General features: G+C 43.6%; 1 protein-coding gene across 2 annotated transcripts; it reads right to left on the bottom strand.

Moving 5' to 3' along the window:
- Positions 1–6381: 6381 nt before the first annotated feature.
- TAGAP (T cell activation RhoGTPase activating protein) lies at positions 6382–14055 on the bottom strand. Of its 2 annotated transcripts, XM_062488891.1 has the most exons (10): positions 14020–14055; positions 13507–13591; positions 13345–13398; positions 12683–12749; positions 11066–11238; positions 9841–10002; positions 9286–9395; positions 8410–8605; positions 7749–7866; positions 6382–7559 (listed from the first exon to the last, which is right to left on the bottom strand). In XM_062488891.1, exons 2-10 carry the CDS (start codon positions 13531–13533, stop codon positions 6382–6384), a joined length of 2085 nt encoding a protein of 694 aa, XP_062344875.1. In that variant the 5' UTR covers positions 13534–13591; positions 14020–14055. The 2 variants fall into 2 exon arrangements, with proteins under 2 accessions (XP_062344875.1, XP_062344876.1); XM_062488892.1 differs by lacking the exon at positions 14020–14055 and having other exon boundaries at positions 11066–11235; positions 13507–13533.
- Between the last annotated feature and the right edge of the window lie 259 nt (positions 14056–14314).

The raw sequence follows: 14314 nt of genomic DNA, 5'->3' as shown, positions 1-14314 counted from the left end.
TAATTAACATTTCCAAATAATAGAGAGGCAGGAAAAACAATTTTTTACCTAGCATCCACAGAGACTCGCAGGCAGCTATGTGTATGGTATGCCCATATGAGGATTATATCTCTACTCCAACAGTGGTTGCCCTTTTCCTATGGATCTTTCTCTCTATCATTGTCAGACTTTTTATTTAAAAATTGCTCCCTCTTCTGAATTTTTAGCTTTCAGAAGATCCTCTGAAGTTTTCACTCTGTTCTGATGACACATGTGATAAGGACTGACTGCTAACAAAATTCAGAGAAGAATGTAACCAGAACACCTACCCGAGGTGGGTTTCCTCTTCCTGTAGTCAGAAGTTGTTGTCCTGGAAGCACATGATAGCCACACTAATTGTGGTCTGACTCATGCAACCAGAGTAGCATCATGTCCTTATTTGTTCAGAGTTTACCCCTGTGATAGCCAAGTGGCCTCACCATAGTAAAAAGTAATATTCTCTTATCAGGTTGAGACCTGCCAGGGTACAATAGGAAGCTGAAATTGTCACTTGCAGTTTATGAGCAAGGAATGAGTCAACCTGGGAATAACGTGGTGTGGTTCTACAGCAAACCACCTGGTCTCCTGTGATGTATCAGCACCAAAAACAGAACAGTCAGTACAGAAATAATATTCCCAGATAAAAAACAACACAGGTGGGGTTTTTTTATCATCTGTGATACTTCTTCATGCTGTAATTGGAGACATTTGATGGCAGTATTACAAGAGGAACCATTATGTAAAAGCTGTCTGTGTGGAGCTCCCTACAATATGCAACTGAGCTATGAAGCAGGAGTTTTATTATTAGCTTTCAACATCAGTATTAGTTTTTTAATATTAAAGTATGCATAATCCAAGCAGAATCCCCAAATTATCCATTTTTGCTTTCATGTTACAAGAAATTAGAGATCTAGTTCTAAGCAAAAGACTTAAAAAATACAATCCCATAAAAAAAAATCCCACTAAAAAACCCCAAAAAACCCCACTCCAAAGTTCTTGGCTTTATTATAGATGTCAGAACTGTGGACCACAGTTGCATCCTACAGAATGGTTCAGTCTCAAAAGCAACAGAGTTCTGGGTGATCAACAGAATGTTCTACCTTCCCTAATACTGCCTGTCAATGCAGGGTATGCAGTCACAATTGTCCACCAGTTACACAATATCCAAAGAAGAAGATTTCAAATCCTATTTCATCAAACTGGATACAGTATAAGGAACTCTGAAGAGCCAAATGCACACACACAAAAGGAAAAGCCAACTGTCCATGTTACAAAGAGGTAAATATGAAATATAAAGCATGGGCAACAAGGTTGGTGTAATTCTGTCCACTAATATTTTTGCCATGGATTTGTACCAGCAAACATTATGTTAGTGTTGCATCTTGTGCCTGGACTACACAGGTAGCAACCATGGGAGGAAGATACAGAGGATTTTACATAGAGCAGTAGTTCTGTGTCCAGTGAAGGGCTTTCTTGTGTTATGTTGAAGCAACTATCACAGAAAGTGACCGTGTCAGTAACAATTCTATTGTGCCTTATGGCTAAGTGGCTAAAAGTTGTTCTTTCCCAGATGTGAATTCATTATCTCTTTTGTTTTCACAGTTCCTAGAAATAAGTGCTCTTCAGATAGTAACTTTGAGAAGAGTCAGGCAGGTGAGAAGGTTTCTCCCCTAAGACCATGCTTGTAGAGGCAGAAAAAAATTTACTGACAGTGCCTGTTCTCAGAGAACATGAGCAAATTACTGAAAATATCCCTTACATCATAGTTGGTGTATTGCTTTCATGAGGTACAGGGGCAACGGCTTATTTTGATTCACTGTTTCACCTTAACCTAGCTCCAAATGTCCTTCCATCATAACTGAGAGCCTGTATTTCCACTCAACAAGAGATGTGAGGACCACTTGCTGCAATCCCAAAAATTCAATTACCTCTGTCCATGTAAGGTTCATCCTGAGGCTTTCCATGGTTACAGCTGTGAAGTGAGGTAATCACTGGATTTTATAGATTCTGTTTTTTTTTTTCTTGTAGCTGGGGGTTTCCTTCTCTCATTCTGATTCTCTGTATTTACAGAGACTAAAACAAAGTGGGGTATGTGGGTGGGACTGAGACTAGATGAGTTTTGATGGAGCTTATTGTAATAACAATCAGTGCAGATAAGACAGGAAGATGTGGAACAATTGGAAGGGAAAAACTGAAACTGTCTGACTGAGAGAAATGGGTCTAGGGATGGAGAGGAAATTAAATTGTGACTTTGAGAGCAAGTCAAAAGTTGGGGCTTGTTCAATTAAAAGAGAAAGAGCTGGATGTGGTCAGGAATGGAGTCTGGGAATGGAGAGGGGAAAATGAGGCAGAGATAAGGGGTCAGGGATGGAGAAGATAAAGGTTTGAGTCAGAATTTTCTGTGGTGGGATGGAGCAGAAAGCACCAAACTCTGAAGGGGAGCAAGCTTGAGAGTCTATACCTCCTCAAGAAGGCTTCTTTTCAAGGCTTAGACGGTGCCTAAAATCCCAAGTGTTATTGTTTCTCTGGGGGCAGTGAAAATGTCAGCCCTAGATTATAGAGACCTACATTCAAGGTATCTAAATGTATCATGTTTGTGTGAGGTGGGAGTCTAAGCTCACATCACAGTCAGAGAAGACCTTGAGAAAGGATTTTACAACCTAAGTACCTGGAATTGTATCCATTTCCATGCCTTAGGAAATTCCTCTGGTCCTAAGACATCCAAATGACTTGAAGGGACACCTTCTTTCAGACAACTGTGTTGGACCTACACTCAATTCAGTCCCAGGAATCCAGGGAAATGAGACACAGAGAGCTGATGCCTCATTTTCTGCAGACTGTGCAGAAGATGAGGCACAGGCTTACATAAATATAAGCCTTAAATATAGATAAATAAATGTATGTGTCTACATCTGCGGTCTGCACCTGAGTGTTTGAATGATGCAGTCTGAATGTTTGTGAAACCTGCAGGCATGTTTCTCTCAATCTTCACTAATGTTTGCACATAGAGTTGATACCATCATCCCTTTTCTGTAAGTTTCCATCCTAATTCAAGTGGCAGGGAACAAGTTTGCAACTTCCTGGTGCACAACATGGCTAAGGAAGGAGGTACTCCACGAGGAAGTCTTTTGTTCTGTTTGTTCTTTGTCTCATTCTAGCAAATAAGACATAGCTATATGTCCAAAATCTGGATGCCTGCTAGGCAAACTGTACTGGGGAATGCCAGAATTAAAATTTTCTCCTTTGATGCGCAACCTTTTTTCCTTACTGGGGCAGATACATCCTGTGGGGAAGAACAGAGTGCACCATGTTTCTGAAGACAGTAGCAGGATGCAAACATAAGGAACTGAATTCAAGCTGCATCACCAGCCTTAATTCCAGCACTGCATTACAAGCAAATTACTTGGTTTTTCTGCTTTAATATTGTTTTTTCCCCTCTTCCAGTCCTACCTGCAAACTCATATTTGGAGTGTCTTCACTAAATTTAATTGGAAAATTCTGTGTCTTAAGCAAGTGGTGTGATACTGATGATGGAGAAACTTGCGGAGAGTGAGAGGCTGACTGCCATTCAACTCTTCTACCAAAATCCATCTCCTGTTGACCCAGTTGTAAATGAGTGTTTGATCTTTCTGGCTGAGGAGTCAAAGGCAGCTTTGGCATGGCACTTGTAAAGCAGATAATCCACTTGTTGGATATAGGAGTTAAAGGGTCTTATTCTTGGAGTCCAGGATAGTTAATCTGGATCCTAGAATGCTATATGGTGGACCAGTAGCATGATGAAATGATTTTCTGAGCCAAAGGCAGATAAGTAAGTGCTAAAGCAAATTTCTCTACTTCCTGTGGCATTCTAGTCTTTTGAGGTTGCTTATCTGCCTGTATGGAAGAAAAATCACTTCTGTGGAGAGATATGACATGAAAACAATGCTGACTAAACAGTCAAGTCTGAAGGGATGAAGGAAGTCAAAAGTTATCTGTTAACAAGGAGGTAAATGTCTTTTGGGGTCTGTTTGTATTCAGATTTTCTTTAATCATGCTATTCACATTGAAGAAATGCAAGAGCAGGATGAGGGGGACTAGGCCAACAACAACTAATCCTATATATACAACTCGCATCCAACTCCTTCACCTTAGCCTTTTTTTATTAACAATTTGTAGAGCTTCTCTCTCTTCCTTTACCTCCACCAACTGAAAGTGATCTTTTCCGTATGGTCTTTCTTATCCAGAAGCTGGAAGATTTAGACTCATCTATACTGAATATTTAAGCCCAGGTAAGCTTTCTGAGTGGGACTGTCATATATGCTTTAGAACACCTTAGGCCTAAAGAGAGACTTTCCTCATCTCTGGTTAAGTGACCATGCTTATTCACCCTGAGTTTTCTGGTGTGGTTACAGAGCAGGAATCTTCTTGGGTGACTTAGTCTTCTCACAGTCAAAATAGAATGAGTCACTTAACAAAGAAGGAGCTGTATTGGATTTTGATAACATTTCTAGGTTTGTGTTTTCTGTTTCAATGGCTTCTGAGACTTCAGTGCACATGGACTATCTCTTCATACTTGCTGTGCCACATGGGTAAGATACCTGTGTTTTTTACACAAGAAAAATATAATTCCACTTAGCACAGAACAAGAGGCAATAGGCACAAATTAAAATACAATAAAATTCCATCTGAATGCAAGGAGACACCTTTTCTGTGTGAGACTGGTCAAACACAGGAATAGATTGCCCAGAGATATTGCAGAGCCTCCATCTGTGGAGATATTAAAAAACTGTCTGGACACTATCCTGGGCAACCTGTTTCATCTGACCCTGCTTGGGCAGTGGGGATGGACAGGAGGATCTCAAGCCTCACTGGTTTTGTGACCCAGGAGATGCAGATTCTAGGAAAAGGTAAACACCTTTTTCATCACTGCCTTCTCATTCAGCTTGCTTGGGAGCAGAGTGCCACTGTTGAGGCGGCCGAGAGAACTGATGTTATCTCTAGTTGCAGCCTACCAATATGGTCCTCATTATTTCTTCTGTCAGGTCAGGCACCTACCTTCCCTTTTCTCTGTGTTCTGGGAACACCTACACCTGGAAAACAATTCCTGAGAAGAAGGGGTGTCATTTTTAAAGTATTTCACTTTTGGAGCAGCATCACCTCTTTGCAGCTGTTAGCTGCTGTTACATGGTAGTATAAGTTCTTTACCTGACAGAGAGGTATTTGTAGCCTGCAGCCTCTTACAACAGTAGCAGTGATACTGCTGGTCTACTTCCTGCTACTCAGCTATGCTACATCATTCAAGCAGACCTGCAGTACCTGTAGAATAGTATGAAAATAGATACAGTACATGTAGGGCCTAGATATTTTAAATCAGACAATGGACACTTAAGCATTCATGCAGAAAAATGTTTTATTGTAGTGAAGTTACACAGGAGAAAAACGTCTCCCTGCTTCTGGTTTAAGGCTATGCTGAGCCATAAAAAGCACATTGCACTTCCAGTCATTTTTACAAGTCTATAAGGACACAACCTAGTATTGTCTTTTATGTCTTTTTTTGTCTTTTTTGGTTTTTTTGTTTGTTTTTTTTTTTCAATGAGCTTTAACTATTTAAAGCTGAAATCCAGGATATTTTTTTCTTTGAATGAGTTTTGGGTTTTTTTTGCTTTCTGTCTTGCTGTCTTTCTTGCTTTTCCTTTCTCCTCCTATCCAGTTTATTTAGTCTAAAAGCACCTCAGGACACATGAGTGTTACTTCATACATTCCTATAATGACCTCATAGGGCTCTAACCCCAGGCTCAGTGTACAACACTAATGCTGCTAAGTGGTCAGATCATTCTTATCACCAGCAAGCAGGAAGATGTAATGGCAGAAGATACAATGGATTTATGGAAGAGTTCTGAAGTGGCCTAGATAACAGAATAGCTCTTCCCCCACTGGGGTAACTGCCAGCCCACATTTAATGCAGAAAATTAGCAAAGCGCTCCATCAGCCTGGCACCCATACACACGTGAAGAATGGTACAGGGTCTGTGACCATACAGAAAACAAAAATGTGAGACAGGTTTTGGACCTGCCAACCTTTTAATTGTCATTTCAGGAAAACAAATACAACATTGTTTATCATCTGTTAACTACTCTTCCCACACAACAGATTATGTACAGCATACTAACTTATATTTTTACATAATGATACACAGATCTTCACCAGCAACAACTCTTGCAGTGATAGGATGTGACATGTCAAGCTAACTGACACTTCAGAAGAAAAAAGTTCATGCAGAGCTAGCTTATTTGTCTCTTGAAAGTAAAATCCTACAAATTACTAGCAAGATGTCTATTTTTACAATATTTACATTGTACAGTGCAAAGAGGAAGGACAGACTTTTTAAACGTAGGACTCTTTAGCATACTGGATCTGCTCCACCTCAAAAACTGGCTGGCTGCACCTCCGAGCCATATACTCAAGTTTGTTCTTTTGACAGGACTCAGACATGGCTCTCATCCGGTAGACTCCTGGGGTCACAGGTAAATTCACACGGGAGTTTACTCCTACAGTGATGCTGAAGGTTTCAGTTTCCATGTTAGAGTCCTTTGATGCAGAAACTCTGGCACAGTGTAGATCCCTCAGATCCATATACGCTGTGTCCTGTGCACTGTGACTGCGTGGATGAGGCAGCAAAACATCCTGGTTTGACACCGCTAATCTCAGAGTTTGAACCGTGAGATTCTGGGAGAGAACTTTAGTGGCCAGGCAGTTTTTAACAGCCTCTTCATAAGACGGTGGTCTTCCAGGGTTTTTCTGGTCTACCTCTCTGAACACTTCATCAACTGACCTGAGACGGAGCCTTTGCTGATACTCCACAGGCAATAGTTTGTCATCATTACAGCTGTCCTCCTGGACAATTCTGCAGGAGAACTGATCATCTTTCTTTGTGAAACTATCCCTCCGAAAAAACATGTTTTTTCCAGGCTCCCAACCCTGGGATTTTATTAGTGTTTTCCTGCGGTTTGCAAAAGAGAATGACATGGAATGTTTTTTGATCTCTCTGCTAGGTGTACTGCAGTCTTCAGTGGCCTTGGTAGAAAAGGACTGAGGCCTATTTAAAAAGGTTTTCTTGGGGCTAGAGGGCGAAACTACTGGGGAACTGGTGAAAACTGAGCCATCAGAGCTCTCCAAGGAGCAACTGGAGGATGTTTTGGGTAGAGAGTCAGTTGATAATTGTGAAGGTAAGCCTGCAAGACGGTCCTCCAATGCCTCCATCCATAGCTGTTTCTGCTGAACTGAAAAATTGTCCTCACTTTTGTTTAGCCTTTGTTTTCTTATTGTGTCATCAAGGCAGTTCTGGAAGGACAGGTCTGACTCTGAGTACCTCCTGTCTATTGTGCTGATGTCATTTCTGAAATTAGTCAGTGAAGGGACAGAGATATTTGTTGGATATTTTCTGCTCACAGTAGCACTCCTCCCTTTGACCTGCTCCATCTCAGAGTTACAGGGGCTGCCTTCTGCTTCAGGATCTGGGCTGTCATAGGCAGAGTCATTCTGATGAGCTGCACAGAGTTGTTCTGTGGGGAGAAAGCAGACATTAGTTTTCACTGACAAGCTAAGGATGAAAGAGAGCTACACAGAGATAGTTCAGAAGAGGGCTTCAACAGTCTTGAGCCCTCTGTGTTTCCACTGATATATTCACATATCAAATTCAATAATTTGGCCCAGCAGCCCCAGCTGGTGACATATCCAGCCTTTTCTCATACCTGTGGAGCTGTCTGTGTGCTCCGGTGACTCCTGAGTCAAGGCACAGGCAGGGAAGGTAATGTCCTCCTCAAATATTTCTGAGCAGTTTTTTATGAGGAACTCCACCAACACCGTCACCTGCACACAGAAAACAGCCCATTTCAGTCAACACATACTGAAGGTTCTTTCCTGACCCTGCCTGCTATCTTTGTAGGAAGGACAGCACAGAGCAGGGTGGCTTCTGCCAAGATCCTGGCTGAAAAGTCCAAGGGTGAGTCCACCCTCGGGATTAAGGCCTAATGCTGCAGACAAATGGATCTGCCCCAATACAGACAAAACACCATCAGCCACAACTTTGGCCTCGCTGCCCGAGGGCCCAGGGGTGACAGTGCCCCTGGCTGCCCCTTGCCCTCCACATGCAAGGTCTGCAGGAACCGTGCATTGACTCAGAGAGCTGTGCTGTGACTTAGGGGGCTGCAGGGCAGCTGCTGCTTTTGCTCAGAGGAGGCGAGGTGAGGGGCAGCCTGGCCCATCCCATCGCAGGCTGAGGGACACCTGAGCTGAGGGTACCCCCAATGTCCAGGGGTGCTGTTCTGTTCAGCTGCTGCAATGGCAGTGGGATCCCTATGGATGGCTCCACATTGCCCCAGAGGGAGCGGCTGCTTGGTGAGTTCAAGGCACCTTGTCATTCATCTCCTTCTGCACTTCCAGAGGGAGTGCGTTGTCCGTCCCTTGGCTCAGCATATTTGGGCCAATGCAGATGGCCAGGTTGCTGGAGTCCATCCTGTTGGTCTCGGCACTTTGGCTGATGTGGTGGAGCAGAGTGAGCAAGAGCTTGAGCAAGACCAGGTTTGGTCTCGGCAGCTTGTCAGCCACCCTGCATGAACACAAACGAGATGTGATGTTAATTGATGGTGCAGTGGCCTCTGCTTCTTGATTTGAGCAAGTCTCAATTCAACTTAGAGTGACACCACTTCCTCCATAAAGGGGCATGTGTGTGCTCTCTATATCTTTCAGAAAGCCCCATTTGCAGCTGAGTGTGTGGTTAATTATGAGACCTTCAATTACAGGGTCTTGACTGAAAGGCGGCATTGCAGAAGCCCATGTCCTGGAATAGATGGGATGACATCAGGAGATGTCACTGGAGGCTTCCCAATGCCTGTGGTTGTGCTGTGGGGCTTTCAAAGCACACACACCTACTTTTCCTTTGTTCCTAAAGAGCAAAACCCGGTAGTGGTCTCCATGTGCCCGACTTCACCCCCAGCAGATGTGAAGGCTCTGTGTGTGTGCCTGTCCCACAGCACTGTGACCATGTTAGCTGAGGCACTGTAGCCTCTGCCCTCTTCCTGCATTCGTGGTTTCATAAAGCAATCTCAAGTAGCTTCAGGAAGTTCTGCTGCTGAAGCCCCCTAAACCAAACCCCATGGAGCTGTAGCAAACTGATATAAATGACAGGCTTTTAAATGAGACTCTTGATTTCAAAAGATATTGTTGGCCTCTACCCACCATTCCATTACATTCACACTGGTTTCAAAATTTCCTGGTTGAAAAACTTACTCTTTCAATTCTTTGATTTTTTCTTGCTTGCTTGGCTTCTCTAGAGCTTGCATCCATTTCTCATAGAGGTCAGCTGATAGGAGTTTGGAGGGAATATTTCTGAGAAAGTCCTGCAAGGCCAAGAGATTTAGATGAAGCTTTGACACTACCCCAGAGCACAGAGAAGGTTTTACTGTCACCTGGGCTCCCTAGGAGGCAGGTTGACTTAAGCTACCTGACCATCAGCACTGACAGAGCAGAGCAATGCACAAGTGCACTTGCACTTGTGTAGTAACAGGATCCAGCTTTCAGTTGCTTTTCCTCCACCCATAAATCTCACTATTGCTCTCTTGGAGGATGCTGAGCAAGAGGACCAAGTGGGTTTCCTCAGGAAACCAGCAGCCCGACAAAAAGGACTGACAATCAGGTTGAAAAGGCCAAACTTTCATAAGCTTGAAGAATTCAGTCTGGCCTTGTTGTGGCTTTAGCCAAGAGTCTCACCTAGGTCATCTTGGAGCACAGGATTGTGCCTGTACATATTAGCAATGTCCTTCCTCCAGAGTAGCTCAGAATTACCTTCAAAACCACTGCCAGCAGGTGCACAGATTTGCCTTTAAGATCAACATTCCTGCCTTTGTTTAGGTCCTCCTTCAACTCCTTTCGTGCTTTCTCATTGGCAGCTTTTCTGAATATCCCTTCAGTAGAGGGTCCTTTCATATACAATATGGCTAAGAGATCCTGCAGGGAAAAAAATCAGACAGATATGTACAACAGTTACTTGGATGAAGGAAGCTGGCAGGTGAGCATTTTTTGAAATAGTAGAAAAACTATCTGGAAGTACACTATACTCTGATTAGTTCAGTATCTAGTTCTTGCTCCACGTGCATTACATGGGAACTACTCTTGATTTTCCCCTAATCCACCTTCTTTTTGAACTGATGAATTCCACTAAGTTCAGTGAAGTCAACCTTGCTTACTTCCAGAAGGAAGCAAAGGATGGCTTAAACCTTAGTTCATATCCCCTTTCTCACAAGCCAGGTAAATACTACTTAGTAGAGACAAGTGCATGACTATTGAGAAAGCCAATTCAGTTGAAGAACTGTTATAAGACCATTTTTATCCAGAAAATATTGTTTAGTTTTTTTTTTTTTTTGTGGCAGTCCATAGCTGAACACTTGTTTTTTTTTTTTGTGGAAATACAGAAATCCTTGGAAATTTGTGCTGCTAAAAGGTTTATTTAAATTACTTCTTTAAAATCACAGATGTTTCTATTAAGAAGCAGATCTTCCATTCCTGGTCCTGGGTTCTCTACACTCCAAGTTACTTCCAGTGAAAGTTGGGTGAGCAGGACAAAACCCTCAGACCTGACTCTTTCTATGTCTGGGATGGGCCCTGAGCTTATCAGGGACGTGTGTGTAGGGAAAACACCAAAATCATCTCCTGGGTGATGCAGCAGAAGTACTGGGTATCCTGCCTCTCACTGAAGTCAGAGAAAACACATAATCAGAGAATGGTTTGGGCTGAAACAGACCTTAAAGATCATCTCATTCCAACCCCCTACCATAGGCAGGGACACCTTCCACTAGACCTGGTTGCTCCAAGTCCCATCCAACCTGGGCTGGAACACTTCTAGGGATGAGGCAGCCACAGCTTCTCTAGGCGACCTGATTTACCCCCACAGCCAAGAATTTCTTCCCAATGTCTAATCTAACCCTGCTCTCTGTCAGTTTGAAGCCATTTCCCTCTTGTCCTGACACTCCAGGCCTTTGTAAACAGTTCCACTGTAACAGTACCTCCTTACCTGGATTGGCTGCGGCAGTGTGTCATCTTCCCCACAGATAAGTGCCAGAGGATGGCCAAACAGAGTGATTTTGGCATCCAAGTCTATCTGTCCTGAGGAATTTCTTTTGGTAAGGCTTCGTCTCAGAGTAAAAGACTGTGATATCACCTTCTTTCTTTTCTTTGTTCCATCTGCTGGAAGTAAAAGGAAAAAAAGATAAATTTAAAATTAAAAAAAAAAAAAAAAAACAAAAAACAAAAACCAGAGCACTATGTGGTGCAGAACAGGGATGTATGTTGAAACAACTCAAACCAAACCAGGAAAAACTGAGAGACAACTAAGTGGTTACTAGGGAAAAAACTGACTCAACTGTAAAACTGTGGCCATCCCCCTAAGGCCACCACCTTTCCTGTTTTGGGTTGGGTGTTTTTTACATTCTAGTCACCATTTCTTCTTAGAGAGTGGGAACATGCAAAGCACAGAAATAACAACATTTATAGAGATTTTTGATATTGCAGTATATGATATCTGATAACTCTGAAGCAGATATACCACTTGGGCAGCTGGCAATGACAACAGTTTTCACTGATTGTGCCCCAGCCTTAAGGCAAGAGTAGAAATAAGAGCTCCTACTTTTTGACCTCTTCCACAGCCTGAAATGAAAACATATGGCACCAGCTCTGCCAGCTCTGGAGCCAGCTCTAATGCTTCTAGAGCTAGTGCTTGCACCCAGCCTGTGGAACATGATACTTGTTCCAGAGGATGGGAGCATCACAGTAGGCACTCACTGGCTTCAGGGTTAGAAATCTCTTAGCATGGGTTTTGCATCTGCTTCATAAAGAAGAGGAATTTGAAGATCATCGTTGTATTGGGGTGGGGTGTGCCATTTTTTCCCATTTCACAAACAGTGAGAGGAGGAACCTTTTTTGAGAAAGCTTTCTAAAGGATTTGACTTCTGCAAATTTGCAATAAATGTCATGCCTTCTACTCCAAAACGAAGTGTCTTACGAAGATGGGATATTCTCAGGACCTCTCTTTGTGACTTAGCATAAGCTCTTGGTAGCTAGGGGTTAAAAGAATTTGAGAAGGTCACCTAACATTATAGTGTAATATAAAATATTAGTTTCTGCTACTCCTGAAAACTGGTCTGATATGATGGTGTGCTCCAAATCTGACCCTGCCCTTGTTAATGGTCTGCTCTGGATTGTTAACAGGTGCTGAGGTTTTGCATGGTGATCAAAAACTACTGCTGCCAGGAGGGTTTATTTGCTCTGGTGTGCAACAGCTGGTAGAGTACTCAGTACTTGCTTGCAATGCCACACCTCAAAGGCGATGCTTGAGTGAGAAACACATTTTCTTCCCATTGCTGCCAGGGAACATAATGAAACCTGACTCTGAGGACCAGGGAATGGGAATACAAGACCTCTGGCACTCAACATTGTCACCTCTGCCACTGAGCATATAGGAAAGAAGTAATTTGCAAATGAGTGGCACTCCAGGGCTTAAGCCCTCTCCTGGATGGGGACTGTGCCTTGCTCTTCAGGAGAGGGAGCAGGCAGTTTCGGGTGCTTTTGCATAAGTGCCAGCTTGCAAGCATTATATAAGAAGGCAGTTCCTCAGTTTGTTTTTGAAACTCACCATTTGAGAGGCAAAGTCCATCTTCAGTATCTGCTGGGACTGACAGGGGACATGTCTTGGCACCAGCCTGCGAAAAGCATCTTAGGGTTACAGAGCTGCCATGGTAGTGAGAGCCACCAGCAAGTTGCTGCAGCTCCTCAGAAATCTGGGGAGGTTCTGGGGAATAACCAGACAAGCCCAACAGGTGTTGGGCTAAAGAGGTGTCTTGGCCCAGCACCGACACTGCTTTGCTGCCTGGTAGAGGGGTCTGTGCTAAACTCTGCAGCCAGACACCCCAATCATGCCCAGCAGGTCACAGCTCTGTGCTTTTTCAAGCTGTGCTTTTGATCCAGAGAAGCCATAGCTGGACACAGCCTCCTTTTTGGTGTCCTCCCCTGGCACTGGAAATTTCCTCCCAAACTCCTCTGGGGAGCCTTGATGGCTTTGAAGCCTGGAAGACCCCTGACCAAAGCTCCTCATGAGCCAGGGGAATGCACAGACTGCACATTGCCTACAGCAATGCCCTGCTCCCTCTGCTCAGTGCAGCACAGCCTTTGAAGGGCTCTGCCCTCTCCTGGATGAGGGCTGGCAGCCAGCAGCTACTGCAGGAGTCACCCCTGCTTTGCTAAGACATCTCGTACCAGTACCCAAGAAGGATCCAGGAAAATGTAAGGGCTGCTTACCCCTGTCTGGCACTCAATCAGATGCTCCATGTTCCCAGCATTTACTGTCTTTGACTAGGCAAGAAAACAGACACTGTGTGAGTAACTGAATACTATGGTTGAGAAATCAGAGCTTTTTCAAAGTCACTATTTTGACAGAGCTAAAATAATTATGACACTCACAGTATTACAGCTGCTTAACACTTTCATTAGGAGTTTGATCGGAGGAGCTCTGGACACTCTGGTTTCCTTTAGTCCTTTTGTTTGCCTGTTTGTTGAACATGGAATGGACAGAGAGTCTTGTAAAATTGCACCCTTCTTGGCTTTCTCCTCTGCAAACCAATCTAGCATGTATGATCCTGAACCAGTAAGATCTCCCACACAAGTAAACCATAAAGCACTTCTCCAGAAGGGCATTCAGCCCTGCTGCCCTATCTGCCTCCTGATTAAAACAAAATAAAAGCAGCTTTCCATTTTTAATCCATGCAGAAAGTGAGCAAGTGGTGACAGTAACATATGGTCATTAATCTGCACACCTGAGGCAGAGCAACTCAGTCAGCTCTGCCCATGAGTTATGCTTAGCAATGGGTGCACCTCTCCCCCATGTATATTTTTGTACATCTCTGTGCAGCTGCATCTGAACCTCTCCACTGACTTCAACCACCATTCTGCGGATTTTTCAAAGGTGGTACTTACCCAAGAAGTGAGTCCAGCCAGAGCTCCTTCACCTCCCGTGAACTGCAGAGGAACGGAGAAACAGCATCACTCCCCACTGCTACTAATCCTTTGGATAGAGGCAGGCGACTAAACAGTGTAAACCACGTGTGCTGCCTTATATATGCAGGAGGGGCAGGTGGAAATTCACAGGCAGGAAGAAGCATCATGGGGCAGGACCAAGACACTACCAAATTTCTGGCTTCCTCTTTCCTTTTAGAGGAGCTACTTTTTTGGGTTTCCCCCACTTAAAGAAAAAAAAAAAAAGAAAAGAAGC

Source organism: Cinclus cinclus, chromosome 3 (assembly GCF_963662255.1).
Source record: "Cinclus cinclus chromosome 3, bCinCin1.1, whole genome shotgun sequence".
In the NCBI taxonomy this organism is placed as follows: Eukaryota; Metazoa; Chordata; class Aves; order Passeriformes; family Cinclidae; genus Cinclus; species Cinclus cinclus.
This window is presented reverse-complemented; position numbering and strand designations above follow the sequence as displayed.